This window comes from Nerophis lumbriciformis, linkage group LG29, assembly GCF_033978685.3.
Source record: "Nerophis lumbriciformis linkage group LG29, RoL_Nlum_v2.1, whole genome shotgun sequence".
In the NCBI taxonomy this organism is placed as follows: domain Eukaryota; kingdom Metazoa; phylum Chordata; class Actinopteri; order Syngnathiformes; family Syngnathidae; genus Nerophis; species Nerophis lumbriciformis.
The window spans coordinates 23439083-23466973 of NC_084576.2; the positions used below are offsets into that span (position 1 = coordinate 23439083).

A 27891-nucleotide genomic window follows, 5' to 3' on the forward strand; every position below is an offset into this window, starting at 1 on the left:
GTCTCAGCGATCCAAAAAGGCACCCACTTATAAATGTGTTAAGCAAAAAATAAATACAATAAAAAATAAGTTAAAAAATATATATACATTTATATATATATATATATATATATTATTTTAAAACATTTTTACTTATTTGTATTATAAATTACATACATATATATTTTAATTTTTTAATTTTTTTTTTTTTTTTTAATTTTATTTATTTATTTTTAACTTAATTTTTTATTGTGTTATATTGTGTATATATATATATATATATATATATATATATATATATATATATATATATGTATGTGTGGGGAAAAAAATCACAAGACTATTTCATCTCTACAGGCCTGTTTCATGAGGGGGGTACCCTCAATCATCAGGAGAAAAATGAAAAAAATCTCCTGATGATTGAGGGTACCCCCCCTCATGAAACAGGCCTGTAGAGATGAAATAGTCTTGTGATTTTTTCCCACACATACATATATTGCGCTCTACTACGGTATCGAGCACTATTTTTTGGATAACCTTATTAAGACATATATATATATATATATATATATATATATATATATATATATATATATATATATATATATATATATATAATCTCTAGATCAATATCAGATTATAAATTTTTATTATTTTTAAGTGGTATGCCCTTTTTGTCAAAGAAAACCTTTTGGTTTTGAATAGCAAAAACACCAAATATGCAATATTTCCCTCAAAAAACATTTCAGAGTACAATATTTGATATAATTGGAGCCTTGAATAGGTCACAATGATAACATTAATATTGATTCTTTTTTGGGAGGGCAATGACAAGTTTAAAACAAAACATTGCACTAAAATTCTAAAAAGGGCCCACTCATAACAGTGTTAAAAAATAGGTCATATATCATAATGTATTTTTTTACTTTCAACTCTTGAATTTTTGATTATAAGTGTTTTTTATACCCTTTTTTGTCAAAGAAAACCTTTGTTTTCAAATTCCAAACACAGAATATGAAATATTTCCCCCCCAAAATTTCAAAGTGTGATATTTGAGGTAACATAATTGGAGCCTTATGGCCAATAATTGATGACATTGATTTTGATTCATTATTTTTTGAGGTTAAAAAAACAAAACAAAAAAAATTGTGTTGAAAAATAAGTCATGTATAAATATATTTCTTTACTTCCCATGCTTGACCCTGTAGAGCGAGCATGTGGTAAAGTGCATGTTATTGTGCTCTAGCGCCACCGGCAGGTCAGACAGAAACAGAACTTTACTGACAAAGGAGTGACGGTGGCAGCTTGAAGAGTCAAACTTTATTTACAAAAACTCTGACAACCAAACGGCGCAGGGCCAGGAGGTCAAAGGTTATCGCACAGCAGCTCAAGGCTCCCGATGGCAAGCGTGATGAGGATGAGGGTGAGGATGATGAAGATGATGATGCAACCGCAGCGCGACGTCATGGCGTCTTCTCAGCTGACGAGGTACTTACTTCCTGCGGCGGGTGGCGGCTCCCTTTTTGCTGCTGCGGAACGTCACAGACAGAAGGCGTGTTAGCATTAGCAACCATGCTAATCAGAAATGACTCAAACAGAATAATGATAATAAACAGAAAAATAACATTTGGATTTGTTGTCATGGTGACAGTAAAGTGTGAAGCTAACATCTTCATTTGTTATACATTTTCATATTTCACCTCAGCCAAATTCAGTTATTATTCAAGTATTTAGTACACACAATCATCATTGTTTTTTTCTAAATGTCAATTCTCCTTTCTAGCGTCTGTCATGTGTCCTCCACACCAGCAGTGGCGCTGCAGCTCAGGAGACGCTTGGCGTTACTTACAACTTGCTCAGCTCCTCCACTCTCTTGCGCAGGGTGGTGACCTGCAGGGGCCGCAAACAAGTCATCAGTGACTCTCTGATGATGAAGATAATGATGATGATGAGGATGATAACTCACCTCATACTTCTGCCTCTTCAGTCTCTCTGTGTGGTCGAACTTCTCAGACTCCAGCTGACACATCCAGTCGTACAACTCATTGATCTTATCCCTGAAACACAACAATTACATCTATGACTACTTTTCCATACATACATACATATTTCTAACTACAGATGTAGATGTCATGTATATATGACAAATATTGCGTTGTATACCTGAGTTTGTCTTCATTAAGATGGTCGATGTTGAGTTGTTTACGTCTGGCAGCCAAGATCTTCTTCTTCTTCTCTCTTTCTGTCTCCTTCTTTCCTCCTCTCTTCTGGTCAGCCTGCAAACAAATACTACTACTAGTACTTACAGTACATGACACCCAACTTATACCAACATTATTACTACTAGTACTTACAATATATGATACCCAACTTATACCAACATTACTACTACTAGTACTTATATGACACCCAACTTATACCCACATTACTACTACTACTACTTACAGTATATGATCCCCAACTTATATCCACATTACTACTACTACTAGTACTTATATGATACTCAACTTATACCAACATTACTACTACGAGTACTTATATGACACTCAACTTATACCAACATTACTACTACTAGTACTTATAGTATATGACACCCAACTTACACCAACATTACTACTACTACTTACAGTATATGATACCCAACTTATATCCACATTACTACTACTACTAGTACTTATATGACACTCAACTTGTACCAACATTACTACTACTAGTACTTACAGTATATGACACCCAACTTATACCAACATTACTACTACTACTAGTACTTATATGACATCCAACTTATACCAACATTACTACTACTAGTACTTACAGTATATGATACCCAACTTATACCAACATTACTACTACTACTAGTACTTATATGACACCCAACTTATACCAACATTATTACTACTAGTACTTACAATATATGATACCCAACTTATATCCACATTACTACTACTAGTACTTACAGTATATGACACCCAACTTATACCAACATTACTACTACTAGTACTTATACGACACCCAACTTATACCAACATTACTACTACTACTACTTACAGTATATGATCCCCAACTTATATCCACATTACTACTACTACTAGTACTTATATGACACTCAACTTATACCAACATTACTACTACTAGTACTTATAGTATATGACACCCAACTTACACCAACATTACTACTACTACTTACAGTATATGATACCCAACTTATATCCACATTACTACTACTACTAGTACTTATATGACACTCAACTTGTACCAACATTACTACTACTAGTACTTACAGTATATGACACCCAACTTATACCAACATTACTACTACGAGTACTTATATGACACTCAACTTATACCAACATTACTACTACTAGTACTTATAGTATATGACACCCAACTTACACCAACATTACTACTACTACTTACAGTATATGATACCCAACTTATATCCACATTACTACTACTACTAGTACTTATATGACACTCAACTTGTACCAACATTACTACTACTAGCACTTACAGTATATGACACCCAACTTATACCAACATTACTACTACGAGTACTTATATGACACTCAACTTATACCAACATTACTACTACTAGTACTTATAGTATATGACACCCAACTTACACCAACATTACTACTACTACTTACAGTATATGATCCCCAACTTATATCCACATTACTACTACTACTAGTACTTATATGACACTCAACTTATACCAACATTACTACTACTAGTACTTATAGTATATGACACCCAACTTACACCAACATTACTACTACTACTTACAGTATATGATACCCAACTTATATCCACATTACTACTACTACTAGTACTTATATGACACTCAACTTGTACCAACATTACTACTACTAGTACTTACAGTATATGACACCCAACTTATACCAACATTACTACTACTACTAGTACTTATATGACACCCAACTTATACCAACATTACTACTACTAGTACTTACAGTATATGACACCCAACTTATACCAACATTATTACTACTAGTACTTACAATATATGATACCCAACTTATATCCACATTACTACTACTACTAGTACTTATATGACACTCAACTTGTACCAACATTACTACTACTAGCACTTACAGTATATGACACCCAACTTATACCAACATTACTACTACTACTACTTACAGTATATGATCCCCAACTTATATCCACATTACTACTACTACTAGTACTTATATGACACTCAACTTATACCAACATTACTACTACTAGTACTTATAGTATATGACACCCAACTTACACCAACATTACTACTACTACTTACAGTATATGATACCCAACTTATATCCACATTACTACTACTACTAGTACTTATATGACACTCAACTTGTACCAACATTACTACTACTAGTACTTACAGTATATGACACCCAACTTATACCAACATTACTACTACTACTAGTACTTATATGACACCCAACTTATACCAACATTACTACTACTAGTACTTAAAGTATATGACACCCAACTTATACCAACATTACTACTAGTAGTACTTTTATGACACCCAACTTATACCAACATTATTACTACTAGTACTTACAATATATGATACCCAACTTATATCCACATTACTACTACTAGTACTTACAGTATATGACACCCAAGTTATACCAACATTACTACTACTAGTACTTATATGACACCCAACTTATACCAACATTACTACTACTACTACTTACAGTATATGATCCCCAATTTATATCCACATTACTACTACTACTAGTACTTATATGATACTCAACTTATACCAACATTACTACTACGAGTACTTATAGTATATGACACCCAACTTACACCAACATTACTACTACTACTTACAGTATATGATACCCAACTTATATCCACATTACTACTACTACTAGTACTTATATGACACTCAACTTGTACCAACATTACTACTACTAGTACTTACAGTATATGATACCCAACTTATATCCACATTACTACTACTACTAGTACTTATATGACACTCAACTTGTACCAACATTACTACTACTAGTACTTACAGTATATGACACCCAACTTATACCAACATTACTACTACTACTAGTACTTATATGACATCCAACTTATACCAACATTACTACTACTAGTACTTACAGTATATGATACCCAACTTATACCAACATTACTACTACTACTAGTACTTATATGACACCCAACTTATACCAACATTATTACTACTAGTACTTACAATATATGATACCCAACTTATATCCACATTACTACTACTAGTACTTACAGTATATGACACCCAACTTATACCAACATTACTACTACTAGTACTTATACGACACCCAACTTATACCAACATTACTACTACTACTACTTACAGTATATGATCCCCAACTTATATCCACATTACTACTACTACTAGTACTTATATGACACTCAACTTATACCAACATTACTACTACTAGTACTTATAGTATATGACACCCAACTTACACCAACATTACTACTACTACTTACAGTATATGATACCCAACTTATATCCACATTACTACTACTACTAGTACTTATATGACACTCAACTTGTACCAACATTACTACTACTAGTACTTACAGTATATGACACCCAACTTATACCAACATTACTACTACGAGTACTTATATGACACTCAACTTATACCAACATTACTACTACTAGTACTTATAGTATATGACACCCAACTTACACCAACATTACCAGAGGTGTGGACTCGAGTCACATGACTTGGACTCGAGTCAGACTCGAGTCATGAATTTGATGACTTTAGACTCGACTTGACAAAATGTAAAAAGACTTGCAACTCGACTTCGACTTTAACATCAATGACTTGTGACTTCACTTGGACTTGAGCCTTTTGAATTGACATGACTTGACATGACTTGCTACTTTCCCCAAAACCCAAAGATGAAAAAGTTATTCGGGAGCGCTCCGTATTTTTCATTGTGTACTTGTCTATCAGCGTTGCGTGTGTCAGCTGGTGTGGTCTCAGTACAACAGCCAATCAAATTAGAGCTACTTTGTTTTCATCACACAGCATTCATCCAATCAAATTGCAGGACAACCAACGAAGAAGACATGTCCAAACCACACGCCAGTGAACAAAAAATGATACCTAAAATAATTTTGTTTGGGTATAAAAATTACGAGGTGGTCAACACAAAACGGTTTGCAGTATGCAACACATGCGGTTCGAAAATTACTGATGGAGAGGCAACAACTTCCAACTTCGTCCGGCATTTGAAGTTGCACAAAGAACGGTAAGTTTTGAATGTAAGACGACGATGTTTATTTGCTGTGTAGTTAAATCAGTGAGGCTATAAACTCACTGCTAACGTTATAACGTTATTGCAAACACGGGAATCTGTTGCAGTTAACTACCTTATTCATACTTTTTGTTCAGTGATTTTTTTTTAAGCAGGGTTACGTTAGTCAATACATCACACGTAACGTTAGACGGCGGTCAGCAGCACCGCGTATTTTAGCCACCTAAAAAAAGACAAAAATAGTAAAATAAAGGTCAGTTAAAATGTATACTATATTATGAATATGTGTACCGTTTTAGCTAGCTTTCTGACATACTGTTGGTTGTTTACCTCAGTGGTCCCCAACCACCGGGCCGCGGCCCGGTACTGGTCCGTGGATCGATTGGTATCGGGCCGCACAAGAAATATTTTTTTTTCTTTTCTTTTTTTAATTAAATCAACATAAAAAACACAAGATACACTTACAAGTAGTGCACCAACCCAAAACAACTCTCTCCCCCCTTTTGTTCTGGGCATTGAACATGAAGACTCTTCCTTCACTGTTCCGAGTGGCCATGAGAGTCTTGGCAGTGCCTGCCTCCAGTGCTCCAGTGGAGCGAGTTTTCAGCCATGGTGGCATCATACTACGCCCCCATCGTGCACAAATGACTGACAGACTCTTGGCTAATTTGGTCTTTTGCAAATGCAATGCAGCATAGGGCCCTGACATATAAAAAGTACAACTTTTTTGTTATGTTCACGTATATGTCATGTTTTTTCAATGTTAACACTTTTGTACAAATAAGTACATTTGCACTTTATTTTTCAATGTGTTTGTTCTGTAAAGGAATGAGTTAATGTTTAAAATGACTGGTTAATAGTGCTATTATAAAGTGCAATGTCAGCACAATTTTCTTTCCTGCAATTTAAAATGCACTTGTTTTAATAAATAAATACAGCGTTTGAAAAGCATACACAATCTGTGTTAATATATTAGTCTGTGGTTAAAAGGACTTGAAAGGACTCGAAACTCAAAATGCAGGACTTAGGACTTGACTTGAGACTTTGCAGTCTTGACTTTGGACTTGACTCGGGGCTTGCCTGTCTTGACTCGGGACTTGACTCGGACTTGAGGGCAAAGACTTGAGACTTACTTGTGACTTGCAAAACAATGACTTGGTCCCACCTCTGAACATTACTACTACTACTTACAGTATATGATACCCAACTTATATCCACATTACTACTACTACTAGTACTTATATGACACTCAACTTGTACCAACATTACTACTACTAGCACTTACAGTATATGACACCCAACTTATACCAACATTACTACTACGAGTACTTATATGACACTCAACTTATACCAACATTACTACTACTAGTACTTATAGTATATGACACCCAACTTACACCAACATTACTACTACTACTTACAGTATATGATCCCCAACTTATATCCACATTACTACTACTACTAGTACTTATATGACACTCAACTTATACCAACATTACTACTACTAGTACTTATAGTATATGACACCCAACTTACACCAACATTACTACTACTACTTACAGTATATGATACCCAACTTATATCCACATTACTACTACTCCTAGTACTTATATGACACTCAACTTGTACCAACATTACTACTACTAGTACTTACAGTATATGACACCCAACTTATACCAACATTACTACTACTACTAGTACTTATATGACACCCAACTTATACCAACATTACTACTACTAGTACTTACAGTATATGACACCCAACTTATACCAACATTACTACTACTAGTACTTTTATGACACCCAACTTATACCAACATTATTACTACTAGTACTTACAATATATGATACCCAACTTATATCCACATTACTACTACTAGTACTTACAGTATATGACACCCAACTTATACCAACATTACTACTACTAGTACTTTTATGACACCCAACTTATACCGACATTATTACTACTAGTACTTACAATATATGATACCCAACTTATATCCACATTACTACTACTAGTACTTACAGTATATGACACCCAACTTATACCAACATTACTACTACTAGTACTTATATGACACCCAACTTATACCAACATTACTACTACTAATACTTATATGACACCCAACTTATACCAACATTACTACTACTAGTACTTACAGTATATGACACCCAACTTATACCAACATTATTACTACTAGTACTTATGACACCCAACTTATACCAACATTACTACTACTAGTACTTACAGTATATTATACCCAACTTATAACAACATTACTACTACTGGTACTTCTATGACACCCAACATATACCAACATTACTACTACTAGTACTTATATGACCCCCAACATATACCAACATTACTACTACTAGTACTTACAGTATATGACACCCAACTTATACCAACATTACTACTACTAGTACTTACAGTATATTATACCCAACTTATACCAACATTACTACTACTAGTACTTACATGACACCCAACTTATACCAACATTACTACCAGTAGTACTTATTCGACACCAAACTTATACCACCATTACTATTACTAGTACTTATACAACACTCTATTTAGACCAACACTACTACTACTACTTGTAGAACACTATGTATACCAACATTATAACTACTTCTACTAGTACTTATACAACACTCTATTTAGACCAACACTAATACTAATACTACCATTAGTACTTATGCAACACTATTTATACCAACATTACTACTACTACTACTTACAGTATATGATCCCCAACTTATATCCACATTACTACTACTACTAGTACTTATATGACACTCAACTTATACCAACATTACTACTACTAGTACTTATAGTATATGACACCCAACTTACACCAACATTACTACTACTACTTACAGTATATGATACCCAACTTATATCCACATTACTACTACTACTAGTACTTATATGACACTCAACTTGTACCAACATTACTACTACTAGTACTTACAGTATATGACACCCAACTTATACCAACATTACTACTACGAGTACTTATATGACACTCAACTTATACCAACATTACTACTACTAGTACTTATAGTATATGACACCCAACTTACACCAACATTACTACTACTACTTACAGTATATGATACCCAACTTATATCCACATTACTACTACTACTAGTACTTATATGACACTCAACTTGTACCAACATTACTACTACTAGCACTTACAGTATATGACACCCAACTTATACCAACATTACTACTACGAGTACTTATATGACACTCAACTTATACCAACATTACTACTACTAGTACTTATAGTATATGACACCCAACTTACACCAACATTACTACTACTACTTACAGTATATGATCCCCAACTTATATCCACATTACTACTACTACTAGTACTTATATGACACTCAACTTATACCAACATTACTACTACTAGTACTTATAGTATATGACACCCAACTTACACCAACATTACTACTACTACTTACAGTATATGATACCCAACTTATATCCACATTACTACTACTACTAGTACTTATATGACACTCAACTTGTACCAACATTACTACTACTAGTACTTACAGTATATGACACCCAACTTATACCAACATTACTACTACTACTAGTACTTATATGACACCCAACTTATACCAACATTACTACTACTAGTACTTACAGTATATGACACCCAACTTATACCAACATTATTACTACTAGTACTTACAATATATGATACCCAACTTATATCCACATTACTACTACTACTAGTACTTATATGACACTCAACTTGTACCAACATTACTACTACTAGCACTTACAGTATATGACACCCAACTTATACCAACATTACTACTACTACTACTTACAGTATATGATCCCCAACTTATATCCACATTACTACTACTACTAGTACTTATATGACACTCAACTTATACCAACATTACTACTACTAGTACTTATAGTATATGACACCCAACTTACACCAACATTACTACTACTACTTACAGTATATGATACCCAACTTATATCCACATTACTACTACTACTAGTACTTATATGACACTCAACTTGTACCAACATTACTACTACTAGTACTTACAGTATATGACACCCAACTTATACCAACATTACTACTACTACTAGTACTTATATGACACCCAACTTATACCAACATTACTACTACTAGTACTTAAAGTATATGACACCCAACTTATACCAACATTACTACTAGTAGTACTTTTATGACACCCAACTTATACCAACATTATTACTACTAGTACTTACAATATATGATACCCAACTTATATCCACATTACTACTACTAGTACTTACAGTATATGACACCCAAGTTATACCAACATTACTACTACTAGTACTTATATGACACCCAACTTATACCAACATTACTACTACTACTACTTACAGTATATGATCCCCAATTTATATCCACATAACTACTACTACTAGTACTTATATGATACTCAACTTATACCAACATTACTACTACGAGTACTTATAGTATATGACACCCAACTTACACCAACATTACTACTACTACTTACAGTATATGATACCCAACTTATATCCACATTACTACTACTACTAGTACTTATATGACACTCAACTTGTACCAACATTACTACTACTAGTACTTACAGTATATGACACCCAACTTATACCAACATTACTACTACTACTAGTACTTATATGACATCCAACTTATACCAACATTACTACTACTAGTACTTACAGTATATGATACCCAACTTATACCAACATTACTACTACTACTAGTACTTATATGACACCCAACTTATACCAACATTATTACTACTAGTACTTACAATATATGATACCCAACTTATATCCACATTACTACTACTAGTACTTACAGTATATGACACCCAACTTATACCAACATTACTACTACTAGTACTTATACGACACCCAACTTATACCAACATTACTACTACTACTACTTACAGTATATGATCCCCAACTTATATCCACATTACTACTACTACTAGTACTTATATGACACTCAACTTATACCAACATTACTACTACTAGTACTTATAGTATATGACACCCAACTTACACCAACATTACTACTACTACTTACAGTATATGATACCCAACTTATATCCACATTACTACTACTACTAGTACTTATATGACACTCAACTTGTACCAACATTACTACTACTAGTACTTACAGTATATGACACCCAACTTATACCAACATTACTACTACGAGTACTTATATGACACTCAACTTATACCAACATTACTACTACTAGTACTTATAGTATATGACACCCAACTTACACCAACATTACTACTACTACTTACAGTATATGATACCCAACTTATATCCACATTACTACTACTACTAGTACTTATATGACACTCAACTTGTACCAACATTACTACTACTAGCATTTACAGTATATGACACCCAACTTATACCAACATTACTACTACGAGTACTTATATGACACTCAACTTATACCAACATTACTACTACTAGTACTTATAGTATATGACACCCAACTTACACCAACATTACTACTACTACTTACAGTATATGATCCCCAACTTATATCCACATTACTACTACTACTAGTACTTATATGACACTCAACTTATACCAACATTACTACTACTAGTACTTATAGTATATGACACCCAACTTACACCAACATTACTACTACTACTTACAGTATATGATACCCAACTTATATCCACATTACTACTACTCCTAGTACTTATATGACACTCAACTTGTACCAACATTACTACTACTAGTACTTACAGTATATGACACCCAACTTATACCAACATTACTACTACTACTTATATGACACCCAACTTATACCAACATTACTACTACTAGTACTTACAGTATATGACACCCAACTTATACCAACATTACTACTACTAGTACTTTTATGACACCCAACTTATACCAACATTATTACTACTAGTACTTACAATATATGATACCCAACTTATATCCACATTACTACTACTAGTACTTACAGTATATGACACCCAACTTATACCAACATTACTACTACTAGTACTTTTATGACACCCAACTTATACCAACATTATTACTACTAGTACTTACAATATATGATACCCAACTTATATCCACATTACTACTACTAGTACTTACAGTATATGACACCCAACTTATACCAACATTACTACTACTAGTACTTATATGACACCCAACTTATACCAACATTACTACTACTAATACTTATATGACACCCAACTTATACCAACATTACTACTACTAGTACTTACAGTATATGACACCCAACTTATACCAACATTATTACTACTAGTACTTATGACACCCAACTTATACCAACATTACTACTACTAGTACTTACAGTATATTATACCCAACTTATAACAACATTACTACTACTGGTACTTCTATGACACCCAACATATACCAACATTACTACTACTAGTACTTATATGACCCCCAACATATACCAACATTACTACTACTAGTACTTACAGTATATGACACCCAACTTATACCAACATTACTACTACTAGTACTTACAGTATATTATACCCAACTTATACCAACATTACTACTACTAGTACTTACATGACACCCAACTTATACCAACATTACTACCAGTAGTACTTATTCGACACCAAACTTATACCACCATTACTATTACTAGTACTTATACAACACTCTATTTAGACCAACACTACTACTACTACTTGTAGAACACTATGTATACCAACATTATAACTACTTCTACTAGTACTTATACAACACTCTATTTAGACCAACACTAATACTAATACTACCATTAGTACTTATGCAACACTATTTATACCAACATTACCACTACCAGTAATTATTCAACACTCTATTTTGACCAACACTAACACTACTACTACTTATGCAACACTATTTATACATCATTATTACTACTACTAGTACTTATGCAATACTCTATTTAGACCAACATTACTAGTAGTACTACTACTACTTATACAACGCCCAACTTATACCAGCACTACTACTACTACTACTAGTATAGTAGAAAACTCAACTTATACTAACACTAGTAGTACTGTACTTATACAACACTCAATGTATACTAACACTACAACTACTTAAGTATTACACAAACCGAATACAACTCCTACTACTACTAGTACAAGATAGTACTTATGCAACACTCATCGTATACTAACATGACTACTAATCAGTTATCATACAAATACTACAAATACTACTAGTACAGTACAACACTAAACTTTTACTAACACTACTACTAGTAGTAGAGGATAGTACTTTTGCAACACTTAACTTAGACTTACACTACTACAACTAATTATTATACAAACACCACTACTACTACTACTACAAGCAGTAGTACAGTAAAGTACTTAGACAACACTCAACTTATATTAATACTACTACTAGTTAAGTATCATACAAAATACACTACTAGTAGTAGTACTACAGTATACTATCAATGTAATACTCTACTTATTCTAACAGTACTACTCCCTTCCTCCTCTCTTGTGATAAGCCTGCAAATAAATACTACTAGTTGTTTTGTCAAGTAAGGTGTAGAAGTATTGCTGTAGAGGCGAGTGATGCTGATGCAGACCCAGTTGCCATGGTAACACATACTCTCTGCAGGTGGCTGCCGTAGTTGGAGCCCAGGTTGGAAAATGCAGATTTCTTCTTAGCTTCTTCATCAGCTTTCTTCTTAGCATCAGACTCCTCCTTGATCCTCCTCTCCTCCTGCAACAACAACAACAACATGACGATGCAGCAACAACAACAACAACATGACGATGCAACAACAACAACAACAACAACATGACGATGCAACAACAACGTGACAATGAAACAACATAACGATGCAACAACAACAACATGACGATGCATCAACAACGTGACAATGAAACAACATAACGCTGCAACAACAACAACAACAACATGACAATGAAGCAACAACGTGACAATGAAACAACATAACAATTCAGTAACAACAACATGACAATGAAGCAACAACATGATGAAGCAACAACAACGTGACAATGAAGCAACATAACGATGCAACAACATGACGATGCAACAACAACAACGTGACAATGAAACAACATAACAATGCAGCAACAACAACATGACAATGAAGCAACAACATGATGAAGCAGCAACAACATGATGATGAAACAACTTAACGATGTAGCATCAACAACAACATGACAATGAAACAACATGATGATGATAGAACAACAACATGATCATGCAACAACCAACATAACAACATGACAATGAAACAACATGATGATGAATCAACAACAAAAACAATATAATGAAACAACTTAAAGATGCAACAACAACAACAACAAAAGAACAACAACATGAGAATGAAGCAGCAATAACATGTTGATGCAACAAGAAAAGAACACAACAATGAAACAACAACATGACAATGAAACAACAACAACATGATGATGCAACAAGAACAAAAACATGACAATGAAACAACAACATGACGATGCAACAAGAACTACATCATGACAATGAAACAACATTAACATGATCATGCAACAAGAACAATAATAACATGACAATGAAACAACATGATGATGAAGCAACAACAAAAACAATATAATGAAACAACATAATGATGCAACAACAACAACAAAAGAACAACAACATGAAAATGAAGCAGCAATAACTTGTTGATGCAACAAGAAAAGAACACGACAATGAAACAACAACAACATGATGATGCAACAAGAACAAAAACATGAAAATGAAACAACAACATGATGATGCAACAAGAACTACAACATGACAATGAAACAACATTAACATGATCATGCAACAAGAACAGTAAAAACATGACAATGAAACAACAACAACATGATGATGCAACAAGAACAAAAACATGACAATGAAACAACAACATGATGATGCAACAAGAACTACAACATGACAATGAAACAACATTAACATGATCATGCAACAAGAACAATGATAACATGACAATGAAACAACATGATGATGAAGCAACAACAAAAACAACATAATGAAACAACATGATGATGCAACAACAACGTGACAATGAAACAACATATTGATGCAACAACAACAACGTGACAATGAAACAACATAACAATGCAGCAACAACAACAACATGACAATGAAGCAACAACATGATGAAGCAACAACAACATGATGATGAAACAACATAACGATGCAGCATCAACAACAATGAAACATGATGATGATAGAACAACAACATGATCATGCAACAACCAACATAACAACATGACAATGAAACAACATGATGATGCAACAACAAAGAACAACAACATAACAATGAAACAACAAAAACAACATGACAATGAAACAACGACAACATGATGATGAAACAAGAACAACAACAACAATAACGAAAAGAATAACAACAACAACATGACAATGCAACAACAACAACATGGCAATGCAACAAGAACAACAACAAAAAGCAAAAGAACACCAAAAAGAACAACAACAACATGACAATGAGACAACAGGTTGATGCAACCAGAACAACAACAACAAAAAGAACAACATGAGAATGAAACCTCAACAACAACAAAAATAACAACAACATGACAATGGAACAACATGCAACAAGAACAGCAAAAAGAACGACAACAAAAGAACAACAACGTGACAAAGAAAAAACATGTTGATGCAACAAGAAAAAGAAGAACAACACCAAGACATTGAAACAACAACATGACAATGAAACAACACAATGATGCAACAACAAAGAACAACAACATGACAATTAAACAACAAAAACAACATGACAATGAAACAACAACAACATGATGATGCAACACGAACAACAAAAAATAACAAAATGAACAAGAACATGATAATGCAACAAGAACAAGAACATGGCAATGCAACAACAACAACAACTACATGGCAATGCAACAAGAACAAGAACATGGCAATGCAACAAGAACAAGAACAACAACATGGCAATGCAACAAGAACAACAACAACAAAATGACAATGCTACAAGAACAACAACAACAACATGACAAAGCAACAACAACAACAACATGGCAATGCAACAAGAACAACAACAACAACATGACAATGCAACAAGAACAACAACAACAACATGGCAATGCAACAAGAACAACAACAACAACATGGCAATGCAACAAGAACAACAACAACATGGCAATGCAACAAGAACAACAACAACAACATGACAATGCAACACGAACAACAACAACAACATGACAATGCAACAAGAACAACAACAACATGGCAATGCAACAAGAACAACATGGCAATGCAACAAGAACAACAACAACATGGCAATACAACAAGAACAACAACATGACAATACAACAAGAACAACAACATGACAATGCAACAAGAACAACAACATGGCAATGCAACAAGAACAACAACAACTACATGGCAATTCAACAAGAACAACAACAACATGACAATGCAACAAGAACAACAACAACAACATGGCAATGCAACAAGAACAACAACAACAACATGGCAATGCAACAACAAGAACAACAAAAAGCAAAAGAAGAACACCAAAAAGAAGAAGAAGAACAACAACAACATGACAATGAGGAGGATCCTCCAGTGACTTCCTGGTGAAAGAGGAAGAAGACGAACCTCACGTCTGGTCTGACGCTCCTTGTCCTTCTCAGTTCTCACTCTCAGCTGCTCCGCCCTCTCAGAACGACGCTTGTCCTACAGGAAGTGGACAAAGAAAGAGGCGTGACCTCAAACACTTTTGCTCCAATCACATGACAGCTTTCCAACTGTGACATCACCCTCACTTCATCACATGACCAACACTTTTTACTTTTTCACTCCTGCAATATAACATTTGCAATGTTTTCACTAGCTCCTGTCATATAGACAATCTTTGACTAACATTTGTAATGTTTTCACTAGCTCCTGTCATATAGACAATCTTTGACCAACATGTGTAATGTTTTCACTAGCTCCTGTCATATAGACAATCTTTGACTAACATTTGTAATGTTGTCACTAGCTCCTGTCATATAGACAATCTTTGACTAACATTTGTAATGTATTCACTAGCTCCTGTCACGTAGACAATCTTTGACTAACATTTGTAATGTTTTCACGAGCTCCTGTCATATAGACAATCTTTGACTAACATTTGTAATGTTTTCACTAGCTCCTGTCATATAGACAATCTTTGACTAACATGTGTAATGTTTTCACTAGCTCCTGTCATATAGACAATCTTTGACTAAAATTTGTAATGTTTTCACTAGCTCCTGTCATATAGACAATCTTTGACTAACATTTGCAAGGTTTTCACTAGCTCCTGTCATATGGACAATCTTTGGGTAACATTTGTAATGTTTTCACGAGCTCCTGTCACATAGACAATCTTTGACTAACATTTGTAATGTTTTCACTAGCTCTTGTCATATAGACAACCTTTGACTAACATTTATACTGTTTTCACTAGCTCCTGTCATATAGACAATCTTTGACTAACATTTGTTATGTTTTCACTAGCTCCTGTTATGTAGACAATCTTTGACTAACATTTGTAGTTTTCACTAGCTCCTGTCATATAGACAATCTTCGACTAACATTTGTAGTTTTCACTAGCTCCTGTCATATAGACAATCTTTGACTAACATTTGTAATGTTGTCACTAGCTCCTGTCATATAGACAATCTTTGACTAACATTTGTAATGTTTTCACTAGCTCCTGTCATGTAGACAATCTTTGACTAACATTTGTAATGTTTTCACAAGCTCCTGTCATATAGACAATCTTTGACTAACATTTGTAATGTTTTCACTAGCTCCTGTCATATAGACAATCTTTGACTAACATGTGTAATGTTTTCACTAGCTTCTGTCATATAGACAATCTTTGACTAAAATTTGTAATGTTTTCACTAGCTCCTGTCATATAGACAATCTTTGACTAACATTTGTAATGTTTTCACTAGCTCCTGTCATATGGACAATCTTTGGGTAACATTTGTAATGTTTTCACGAGCTCCTGTCACTTAGACAATCTTTGACTAACATTTGTAATGTTTTCACTAGCTCTTGTCGTATAGACAACCTTTGACTAACATTTATACTGTTTTCACTAGCTCCTGTCATGTAGACAATCTTTGACTAACATTTGTTATGTTTTCACTAGCTCCTGTTATGTAGACAATCTTTGACTAACATTTGTAGTTTTCACTAGCTCCTGTCATATAGACAATCTTCGACTAACATTTGTAGTTTTCACTAGCTCCTGTCATATAGACAATCTTTGACTAACATTTGTAATGTTTTCACTAGCTCCTGTCATATAGACAATCTTTGACTACCATGTGTAATGTTTTCACTAGCTCCTGTCATATAGACAATCTTTGACTACCATTTGTAATGTTGTCACTAGCTCCTGTCATATAGACAATCTTTGAGTAACATTTGTAATGTTGTCACTAGCTCCTGTCATATAGACAATCTTTGACTAACATTTGTAATGTTTTCACTAGCTCCTGTCATGTAGACAATCTTTGACTAACATTTGTAATGTTTTCACGAGCTCCTGTCATATAGACAATCTTTGACTAACATTTGTAATGTTTTCAATAGCTCCTGTCATATAGACAATATTTGACTAACATGTGTAATGTTTTCACTAGCTCCTGTCATATAGACAATCTTTGACTAACATTTGTAATGTTTTCACTAGCTCCTGTCATATAGACAATCTTTGACTAACATGTATAATGTTTCCACTAGCTCCTGTCATATGGAAAACATTTGACTAACATTTGTAATGTTTTTTACGATCTCCTGTTATACAAACAATCTTTGACTAACATTTTTTTAATGTTTTCATAAGCTCCTGTTGTATAGACAATCTTTGGACTAACGTATTCCTTAGAAACCAAAGAGTGCTCCTGCCATATAAATAATCTTCGTCTCTAACATTTGAAACATTTTCATTAGCTTCTGTGATAAAGAGGATCTTTGACTAACATTTGTAATGTTTTTATTAAATATTTTTCATTAAAAACCACAGAGTGCTTCTGTCATGGATGGAGGCTATTTGCTAATATTGTAAATATTTTCATTAGCTCCTGTCGTATAGAAAATCTTTGACTAATATTTGTAACGTCTTCATTAAGAAATGTCAGACTGCTCCTGTCATATAGAGGATCTCTGGCTAAAATTTTAAAAGTTTTCATAGGAAAAAAAACACACGCAGAATGCTCCTGTCATTTAGAGGATCTTTGACCAATATTATTAATGCTTTTGTTAAAAACCGCTGTGTTTCTGTCATATTGAGGATCTTTGACTAACAACTTTAACGTTTTCATAAAAAACAGCAAAATGTTCTTGTCCTATAGAAGATCTTTGACCAACATTATTTTTGCTTTCGTTAAAAACCGCAGTGTTCCTGTTATATAGAGGATCTTTGCCTAACAATTCTAATGTTTTGATTAAAAAACACACACACTGCTCCTATCATTTAGAGGATCTTTGACCAACATTGTTAATGCTTTCGTTAAAACCCGCAGGGTTCCTGGCATATAGAAGATCTTTGATTAACATTTTTAACGTTTTCATTAAAAAAAAAAGATTGTCCTTTAGATGATCTTTGACCAACATTAGTAATGCTTTTGTTAAAAACCGCACGGTTCCTGTCACGTAGAGGATCTTTGATTAACATTTTTAACGTTTTCATAAAGAAATGTTCTTGTCCTACAGATAATCTTTGACCAACATTACTAATTTCATTAATAACTGCAGTGTTTCTGTCATATAGAAGACCTTTGACGAATATTTTTAATGTTTTTGGTAAAAACAGCAAAATTCTCTTTTCATTTAGAGGATCTTTGATGAAGAATTTTGATATTTTACGCAATGACAGCAGAGCATGGCTGTCAAATAGAGGATCTTTGGTGTTTACATTTGAAGAAGGTTATGTATTACATATCATTATGTATTATGAAGTATTTATGTTGATGTTTTACATTTGGTGTGTTCATTGTGACGGTATACATATATATATATATATATATATATATATATATATATATATATATATATATATATATATATATATATGTATATATATATATATATATATATATATACATATATATATATATATATATATATAACTATATATATATATATATATAAAAATAAATATATACTGTATATATATATATATATAAATATAAATATATACTGTATATATATATATATATGTATATATATATACACACACACATATATATACAGTATACATATATACACATATATATATATATATATATATATATATATATATATATACATATATATATATATACACATATATATTTAAATGCAGGTATATATATACAGTTTACATATTTACATATATACACATGTATATATACACACTGTATATTTAAATACAGGTATATACATACACACACACACATATACACACATATGTATACATATATACACACACATATATATATATATATATCTATATATATATATGAATACACACACATATGTACAGTATATACATACATATATATATATACATATATACATACATACATATTTACAGACATATATACATTTATGTATATATGTCTGCATATATATGCATATATATACAGACATATATACATTTATGTATATATGTGTATATATATTACATATATATATATACATACATATATATGTAATATATACATATATATATATATATATATATATATACACACATATATGTATATATGTGTGTACCGGTATATGTATACCGTATATGTGTAATATACATATATATACACACATATATACATATACACATATACATAAATGATAAAATGATAAATGGGTTGTACTTGTATAGCGCTTTTCTACCTTCAAGGTACTCAAAGCGCTTTGACACTACTTCCACATTTACCCATTCACACACACATTCACACACTGATGGAGGGAGCTGCCATGCAAGGCGCTAACCAGCACCCATCAGGAGCAAGGGTGAAGTGTCTTGCTCAGGACACAACGGACATGACGAGGTTGGTACTAGGTGGGGATTGAACCAGGGACCCTCGGGTCGCGCACGGCCATTCTTCCACTGCGCCACGCCGTCCCTATATATACCACATACAAAAACACACACACACACGTGTGTGTGTATGTATACATGTGTAATATATATAGATGTATACACACACACACATATACGGTATATATATTTTTAGAAATGTTGGCCAACTGAAAAGTATGAAAATGAAAAATATGAGCATGTACAATACTCAATACTTGGTTGGAGCTCCTTTTGCCTCAATTACTGCGTTAATGCGGCGTGGCATGGAGTCGATGAGTTTCTGGCACTGCTCAGGTGTTATGAGAGCCCAGGTTGCTCTGATAGTGGCCTTCAACTCTTCTGCGTTTTTGGGTCTGGCATTCTGCATCTTCCTTTTCACAATACCCCACAGATTTTCTATGGGGCTAAGGTCAGGGGAGTTGGCGGGCCAATTTAGAACAGAAATACCATGGTCCGTAAACCAGGCACGGGTAGATTTTGCGCTGTGTGCAGGCGCCAAGTCCTGTTGGAACTTGAAATCTCCATCTCCATAGAGCAGGTCAGCAGCAGGAAGCATGAAGTGCTCTAAAACTTGCTGGTAGACGGCTGCGTTGACCCTGGATCTCAGGAAACAGAGTGGACCGACACCAGCAGATGACATGGCACCCCAAACCATCACTGATGGTGGAAACTTTACACTAGACTTCAGGCAACGTGGATCCTGTGCCTCTCCTGTCTTCCTCCAGACTCTGGGACCTCGATTTCCAAAGGAAATGCAAAATTTGCATGGTTGGGTGATGGTTTGGGGTGCCATGTCATCTGCTGGTGTCGGTCCACTCTGTTTCCTGAGATCCAGGGTCAACGCAGCCGTCTACCAGCAAGTTTTAGAGCACTTCATGCTTCCTGCTGCTGACCTGCTCTATGGAGATGGAGATTTCAAGTTCCAACAGGACTTGGCGCCTGCACACAGCGCAAAATCTACCCGTGCCTGGTTTACGGACCATGGTATTTCTGTTCTAAATTGGCCCGCCAACTCCCCTGACCTTAGCCCCATAGAAAATCTGTGGGGTATTGTGAAAAGGAAGATGCAGAATGCCAGACCCAAAAACGCAGAAGAGTTGAAGGCCACTATCAGAGCAACCTGGGCTCTCATAACACCTGAGCAGTGCCAGAAACTCATCGACTCCATGCCACGCCGCATTAACGCAGTAATTGAGGCAAAAGGAGCTCCAACCAAGTATTGAGTATTGTACATGCTCATATTTTTCATTTTCATACTTTTCAGTTGGCCAACATTTCTAAAAATCCCTTTTTTGTATTAGCCTTAAGTAATATTCTAATTTTGTGACACACGGAATTTTGGATTTTCATTTGTTGCCACTTCAAATCATCAAAATTAAATGAAATAAACATTTGAATGCATCAGTCTGTGTGCAATGAATAAATATAATGTACAAGTTACACCTTTTGAATGCAATTACTGAAATAAATCAAGTTTTTCAAAATATTCTAATTTACTGGCTTTTACCTGTACATATACACACACACACACATATATACACACATACATATATATGTATATATACAGTATGTATATATATATATATATATATGTGTTATATATATATATATATATATATATAGATACACACACACACACACACACACACACGCACACGCACACGCACACACACGCACACACACACACATATATGCTGCGAAGTGATTGGCTGAGGAGACTCACAATCCTGTCTTTAAGGGCGATGATTTCCTCCTCCTCCTTCTTCCTGCATTCAAAGTGAGCCTCGATCAAGGTCTGCAGCTCCACCAGGTCTTTGTTCTGACGCTTCTTCTGGATGTCCTGCACGGCGGACACCACGACCACCATGTATGAGGACCAAGAACAACAAACACGCACGCCGCCTCGCCGGGAAAACAAACACTCACGTCAAAGTCCACTTTCTCGCCATCGGGGATCTTCGGACCGGAGGGCCTGGCGGAGGGAAAAGAGGAAGGTCAGCGAGAACATCATCACGGGGCGTCCACGTGCGTGTCATGTGACCCGAGGAGGAACTCACTTGTACTTTGGCCTCTCCTCTGGAGGAGTGAAGACGGCGGTGGCGAAGAGGACGGGGGGGGGGGACACAAGTACAATTAAGGGGGTTAGACAGCAAACAAAGGTGGTGAACAAGATGCTAGAAATCCTCCATCTTCTTCTACGGAGAGCCGCCATGGTCACATGGCCCCCCCGGGGAGCGGCCGCGTCACGCCATGCACCAGACGAGTGGACGGCGGGCTCACACCAGCTAGCATGTCCTATTCTGTCACCCTTTTTTTCCCCCACCAGACCTCCTAAATGCTCCTTAGCATCCCTAAACTACAAGGACTGAGATGTTTGGGTTCATGTTGAAGAAAAACAACGTACCTTCCTCTTCTACGGCCTCTGCATGCAGCAAGCGTCGGAAAACAAAAGCAGAATGGACAACACAGTTAGCTCGCTACGTTAGCACAGTGCTAAGTAGATAAAAACACACTTGCTAACTCGTGGTGACTCCACGGTCACATGGCACAAGGTAGACAGCGCTGTTGGCGTGATGATTAGCTTAGCATCGCCACCATCGCGCTGTTAGCGTGATGATTAGCTTAGCATCGCCACCATCGCGCTGTTAGCGTGATGATTTGCTTAGCATCACTACCATCGCACTGTTAGCGTGATGATTAGCTTAGCATCACTACCATCAATCTGTTAGCGTGATGACTAGCTTAGCATCGCCACCATCGCGCTGTTAGCGTGATAATTAGCTTAGCATCGCCACCATCACGCTGTTAGCGTGATGATTAGCTTAGCATCACTACCATCACGCTGCTAGTGTGATGGATTAGCTTAGCATCACAACCATCACGCTGCTAGTGTGATGGATTAGCTTAGCATCGCCACCATCGCGCTGTTAGCGTGATGATTATCTTAGCATCGCCACCATCGCGCTGTTTGCGTGATGATTAGCTTAGCATCGCCACCATCGCGCTGTTAGCGTGATGATTAGCTTAGCATTGCCACTATCGCGCTGTTAGCGTGATGATTAGCTTAGCATTACTACCATCACGCTGCTAGTGTGATGGATTAGCTTAGCATCACTACCGTCGCGCTGATTAGCTTATCATCGCTACCATCGCACTGTTAACGTAATGAGTTAGCTTCACATCGCTACTATCGCGCTCTTAGCGTGATGGACTAGCTTAGCATCGCTACCATCGCGCTGTTAGCGTGACAGATTATTTTAGCATCGCTGCCATCGCACTGTTAGCGTGATGATTTGCTTAGCATGGCTACCATCATGCTGGCTTAGCATTGCTACCATCGAGCTGTTAGCGTGATGGGATAGCTTAGTATCGCTACCATCGCGCTGTTAGCACGACGGATTAGCTAAGCATCGCTACCATCACATTGCTATCGTGATGAATTAGCTTAGCATCGCTACCATCACGTTGCTAGCGTGATGAATTGGCTTAGCATCGCTACCATCACGTTGCTGTCGTGATGAATTAGCTTAGCATCACTACCATCATGTTGCTAGCGTGATGAATTAGCTTAGCATTGCTACCATCACGTTGCTGTCGTGATGAATTAGCTTAGCATCGCTACCATCACGTTGCTGTCGTGATGAATTAGCTTAAACATCGCGCTGTCAGCGTGACAGATTAGCTTAGTATCGCTACCATCATGGCTGATAAACATGAAGTCAGGAAATAAACAAGCCCACCTTGATGTAGCGCGTTAAAATGCTAAACATATTTTTCCTCGCAAAGGTTGCTAAAAATAAAAATTGAAAAAAAATATATCAACAATAAGGAAGACAAAACGTCTGGTGGATCATCAGATTACAACAAATAAAAGCAATCATGGACGATAAATCAAATTGCTTTTTTGAAAACAAAATAGTCGACCCAATGTTAGATATCACACTATTAAGAAAGGATGTCCCGATAAAACTTTTCCACTTCCGATATGATACCTTGAGTATGTGCTGATACTGACATTGATTTGATATCAGCAGCACTTGTACATTGTATCATTTAGTAGTGTGCCATTTTATACTTTTAATGATTATTACGTATGTCTAGCTTGTGTGCTATTGTGCGCTTAGCTGCTGTGTAGCTGCTAGCTCCTAGTAGTCTATAGCCTAGCATGTTTACCTTTTTGTAGATGACTTTAGTAAAATAGAAGGAAACACCAACCTTGTGTGCTTATTGGAGGAATATTTATTATTTACTGTATGGAACGGACAGATGCTGTCTTTGAATTGAAATTGAATAACAATTATTAAAAATATGAAATAAAATAAAATGAAATGAAATAAAATAAAATAAAATGTGCTGTATATCAGTAATTTGTGTATTGGCAACATCTAGTGGCCGCAATAATTCATTAAGTCAAGCTCATGACAGTAAATTGAATGATGCGGACATGTTTGTTACTGGATCTAAAAAAAACAAGGATTCTAAAAAAACTTGCCTAGAGATTTTGTATGTGTAAGTAATATGCAACTATAATTATTTGATACTTGTTTATATTGACAAATGTGCCATTTTATACTTTTAATGATTATTACGTATGTCTAGCTTGTGTGCTATTGTGTGCTTAGCTGCTGTGTAGCTGCTAGCTCCTAGTAGCCTAGCATTTTTACCTTTTTGTAGATGACTTTAGTAAAATAGAAGGAAACACCAACCTTATGTGCTTATTGGAGGAATATTGATTATTTACTGTATGGAACGGACAGATGCTGTCTTTAAATTGAAATTGAATAACAATTAATAAATCAACTAAAACTAAATAAAATAAAATAAAATAAAATAAAATAAAATGTGCTGTATATTAGTAATTTGTGTATTGGCAACATCTAGTGGCCGCAATAATTCATTAAGTCAAGCTCATGACAGTAAATTGAATGATGCGGACACGTTTGTTACTGGATCTAAAAGAAAAACAAGGATTCTAAAAAAAACTTGCCCAGAGATTTTTTATGTGTAAGTAATATGCAACTATAATTATTTGATACTTGTTTATATTGACAAATGTGCCATTTTATACTTTTAATGATTATTACGTATGTCTAGCTTGTGTGCTATTGTGTGCTTAGCTGCTGTGTAGCTGCTAGCTCCTAGTAGCCTAGCATGTTTACCTTTTTGTAAATGACTTTTGCACAAACAGGACTGCTGGTATCGGACCAATTTTGGACATCAACATCAGACCGGGACCCCTCTAATAATTAGCATTCGAATATATTGACCCATACTGGGTTGTTTTTAGCATCTTGAACGTGCACAATGTATGCAATGATGATGTCGTACAAGCCGAAGCTGCCAGCGTAGCATGTTTGGCTTTGGCATAGCTAACTAGCAAAAAAAGACAAACACATACGCTCATGTTGTTGACGTTGATCCAAGATGTCCAGAGGTGAAAGGAAGGTAAGTTAGCATTAGCATGATTAGCATGATTGGTGGTGTCTGACTGTTCTGTGGGAAAGGATGATAGAATAACCCCCCCGCCATGCCACATACCTTCAAGCTCAGCCTCAGCGTCTACCTCAGCTTCTGGTTCCGCTTCTGGTTCCGCTTCCGGTTCCGGTTCTGGTTCTACCTCGGCTTCATCCTCCGCCCCAGGCGACACCTCTACTTCCTCTACTAGCTCCTCCTCTTCCTCTACTACACGGCATGCAGCACGGGGAAGGAGGGGTCGGGGGTGGGGGGAGCGGCGTTAATGGAAAGAGGAGGGAGGGGGGGGGGGGGGGCAGAGGGGAGGGGAGGAGTTTAGCAGAGACAGGCTGGCTGTTATGGGAGGGGTCAAAGGTCGATGGCGCCTGGTGCGTTAGCGGCGTGCCAGAGGACGAGGGGGGGGGAATAACCCACGAGCATGTTTTATTGTGAAGGTTCTTACCGTCGTACTCTTCAGGGGGCGGAGGAATAAAAGGAGGAGAAGAAGATGATGGTAAGAGTACGCCGGGACCCATGCGGGCGCTCATGCTACACCGCGCCATGCTAGAAATGTCGTGTGCGCCCCCGCCGCCGGGGGTCGAAGGTCAGGGGCGCACACGAGAAGGTTCTAGAGCGGACGAGCACTACCGACCGTGGAGCAGGCGGCGCGTACTCACCCTGGTCGCTGCGGACACAAGGAGACAAAACATGGTCAAGGGGGGCGGGGCCTAAAGGTGAAATGTAAAGGTGAGGCCGAAGGTGTTCTTACACTTCCTCGTTGTCGGACATGTTGAAAGTGGACTTGGCAACCTGCAACACACACCAGGCCGCCATGTTTATAATTGGTAAATGGGTTATACTTGTATAGTGCTTTTCTACCTTTCAAGGTACTCAAAGCGCTTTGACACGATTTCCACATTCACCCATTCACACACTGATGGCGGGTGCTGCCATGCAAGGCCCTAACCACCACCAATCAGGAGCAAGGGTGAAGTGTCTTGC

At 35.9% G+C, this 27891-nt stretch overlaps 1 protein-coding gene across 1 annotated transcript; it reads right to left on the minus strand.

The window, feature by feature from the left end:
- Positions 1 to 1284: 1284 nt before the first annotated feature.
- LOC133571769 (troponin T, fast skeletal muscle isoforms-like) lies at positions 1285 to 27452 on the minus strand. The gene is made up of 12 exons (XM_061924252.1): positions 27353 to 27452; positions 26977 to 27174; positions 23843 to 23860; positions 23496 to 23514; positions 23365 to 23410; positions 23162 to 23278; positions 16989 to 17066; positions 13956 to 14069; positions 2143 to 2255; positions 1946 to 2036; positions 1829 to 1869; positions 1285 to 1508 (listed from the first exon to the last, which is right to left on the minus strand). The coding sequence occupies exons 1-12, from the start codon at positions 27450 to 27452 to the stop codon at positions 1472 to 1474; spliced, it is 972 nt and encodes a 323-aa protein (XP_061780236.1). The 3' UTR covers positions 1285 to 1471.
- Positions 27453 to 27891: the final 439 nt, after the last annotated feature.

What these genes read in the sequence shown, in the direction of transcription:
- LOC133571769 (XM_061924252.1), bottom strand. Translation starts at nt 27,452, where the DNA reads ATGGCGCGGTGTAGCATGAGCGCCCGCATGGGTCCCGGCGTACTCTTA. An exon ending in GCGAGAAAGTGGACTTTGAC is followed by an intron (nt 23,279 to 23,364) that starts GTGAGTGTTTGT and finishes TCCGCCGTGCAG; the next exon opens with GACATCCAGAAGAAGCGTCA. An exon ending in TGAAGAGGCAGAAGTATGAG is followed by an intron (nt 1,870 to 1,945) that starts GTGAGTTATCAT and finishes CGGCCCCTGCAG; the next exon opens with GTCACCACCCTGCGCAAGAG.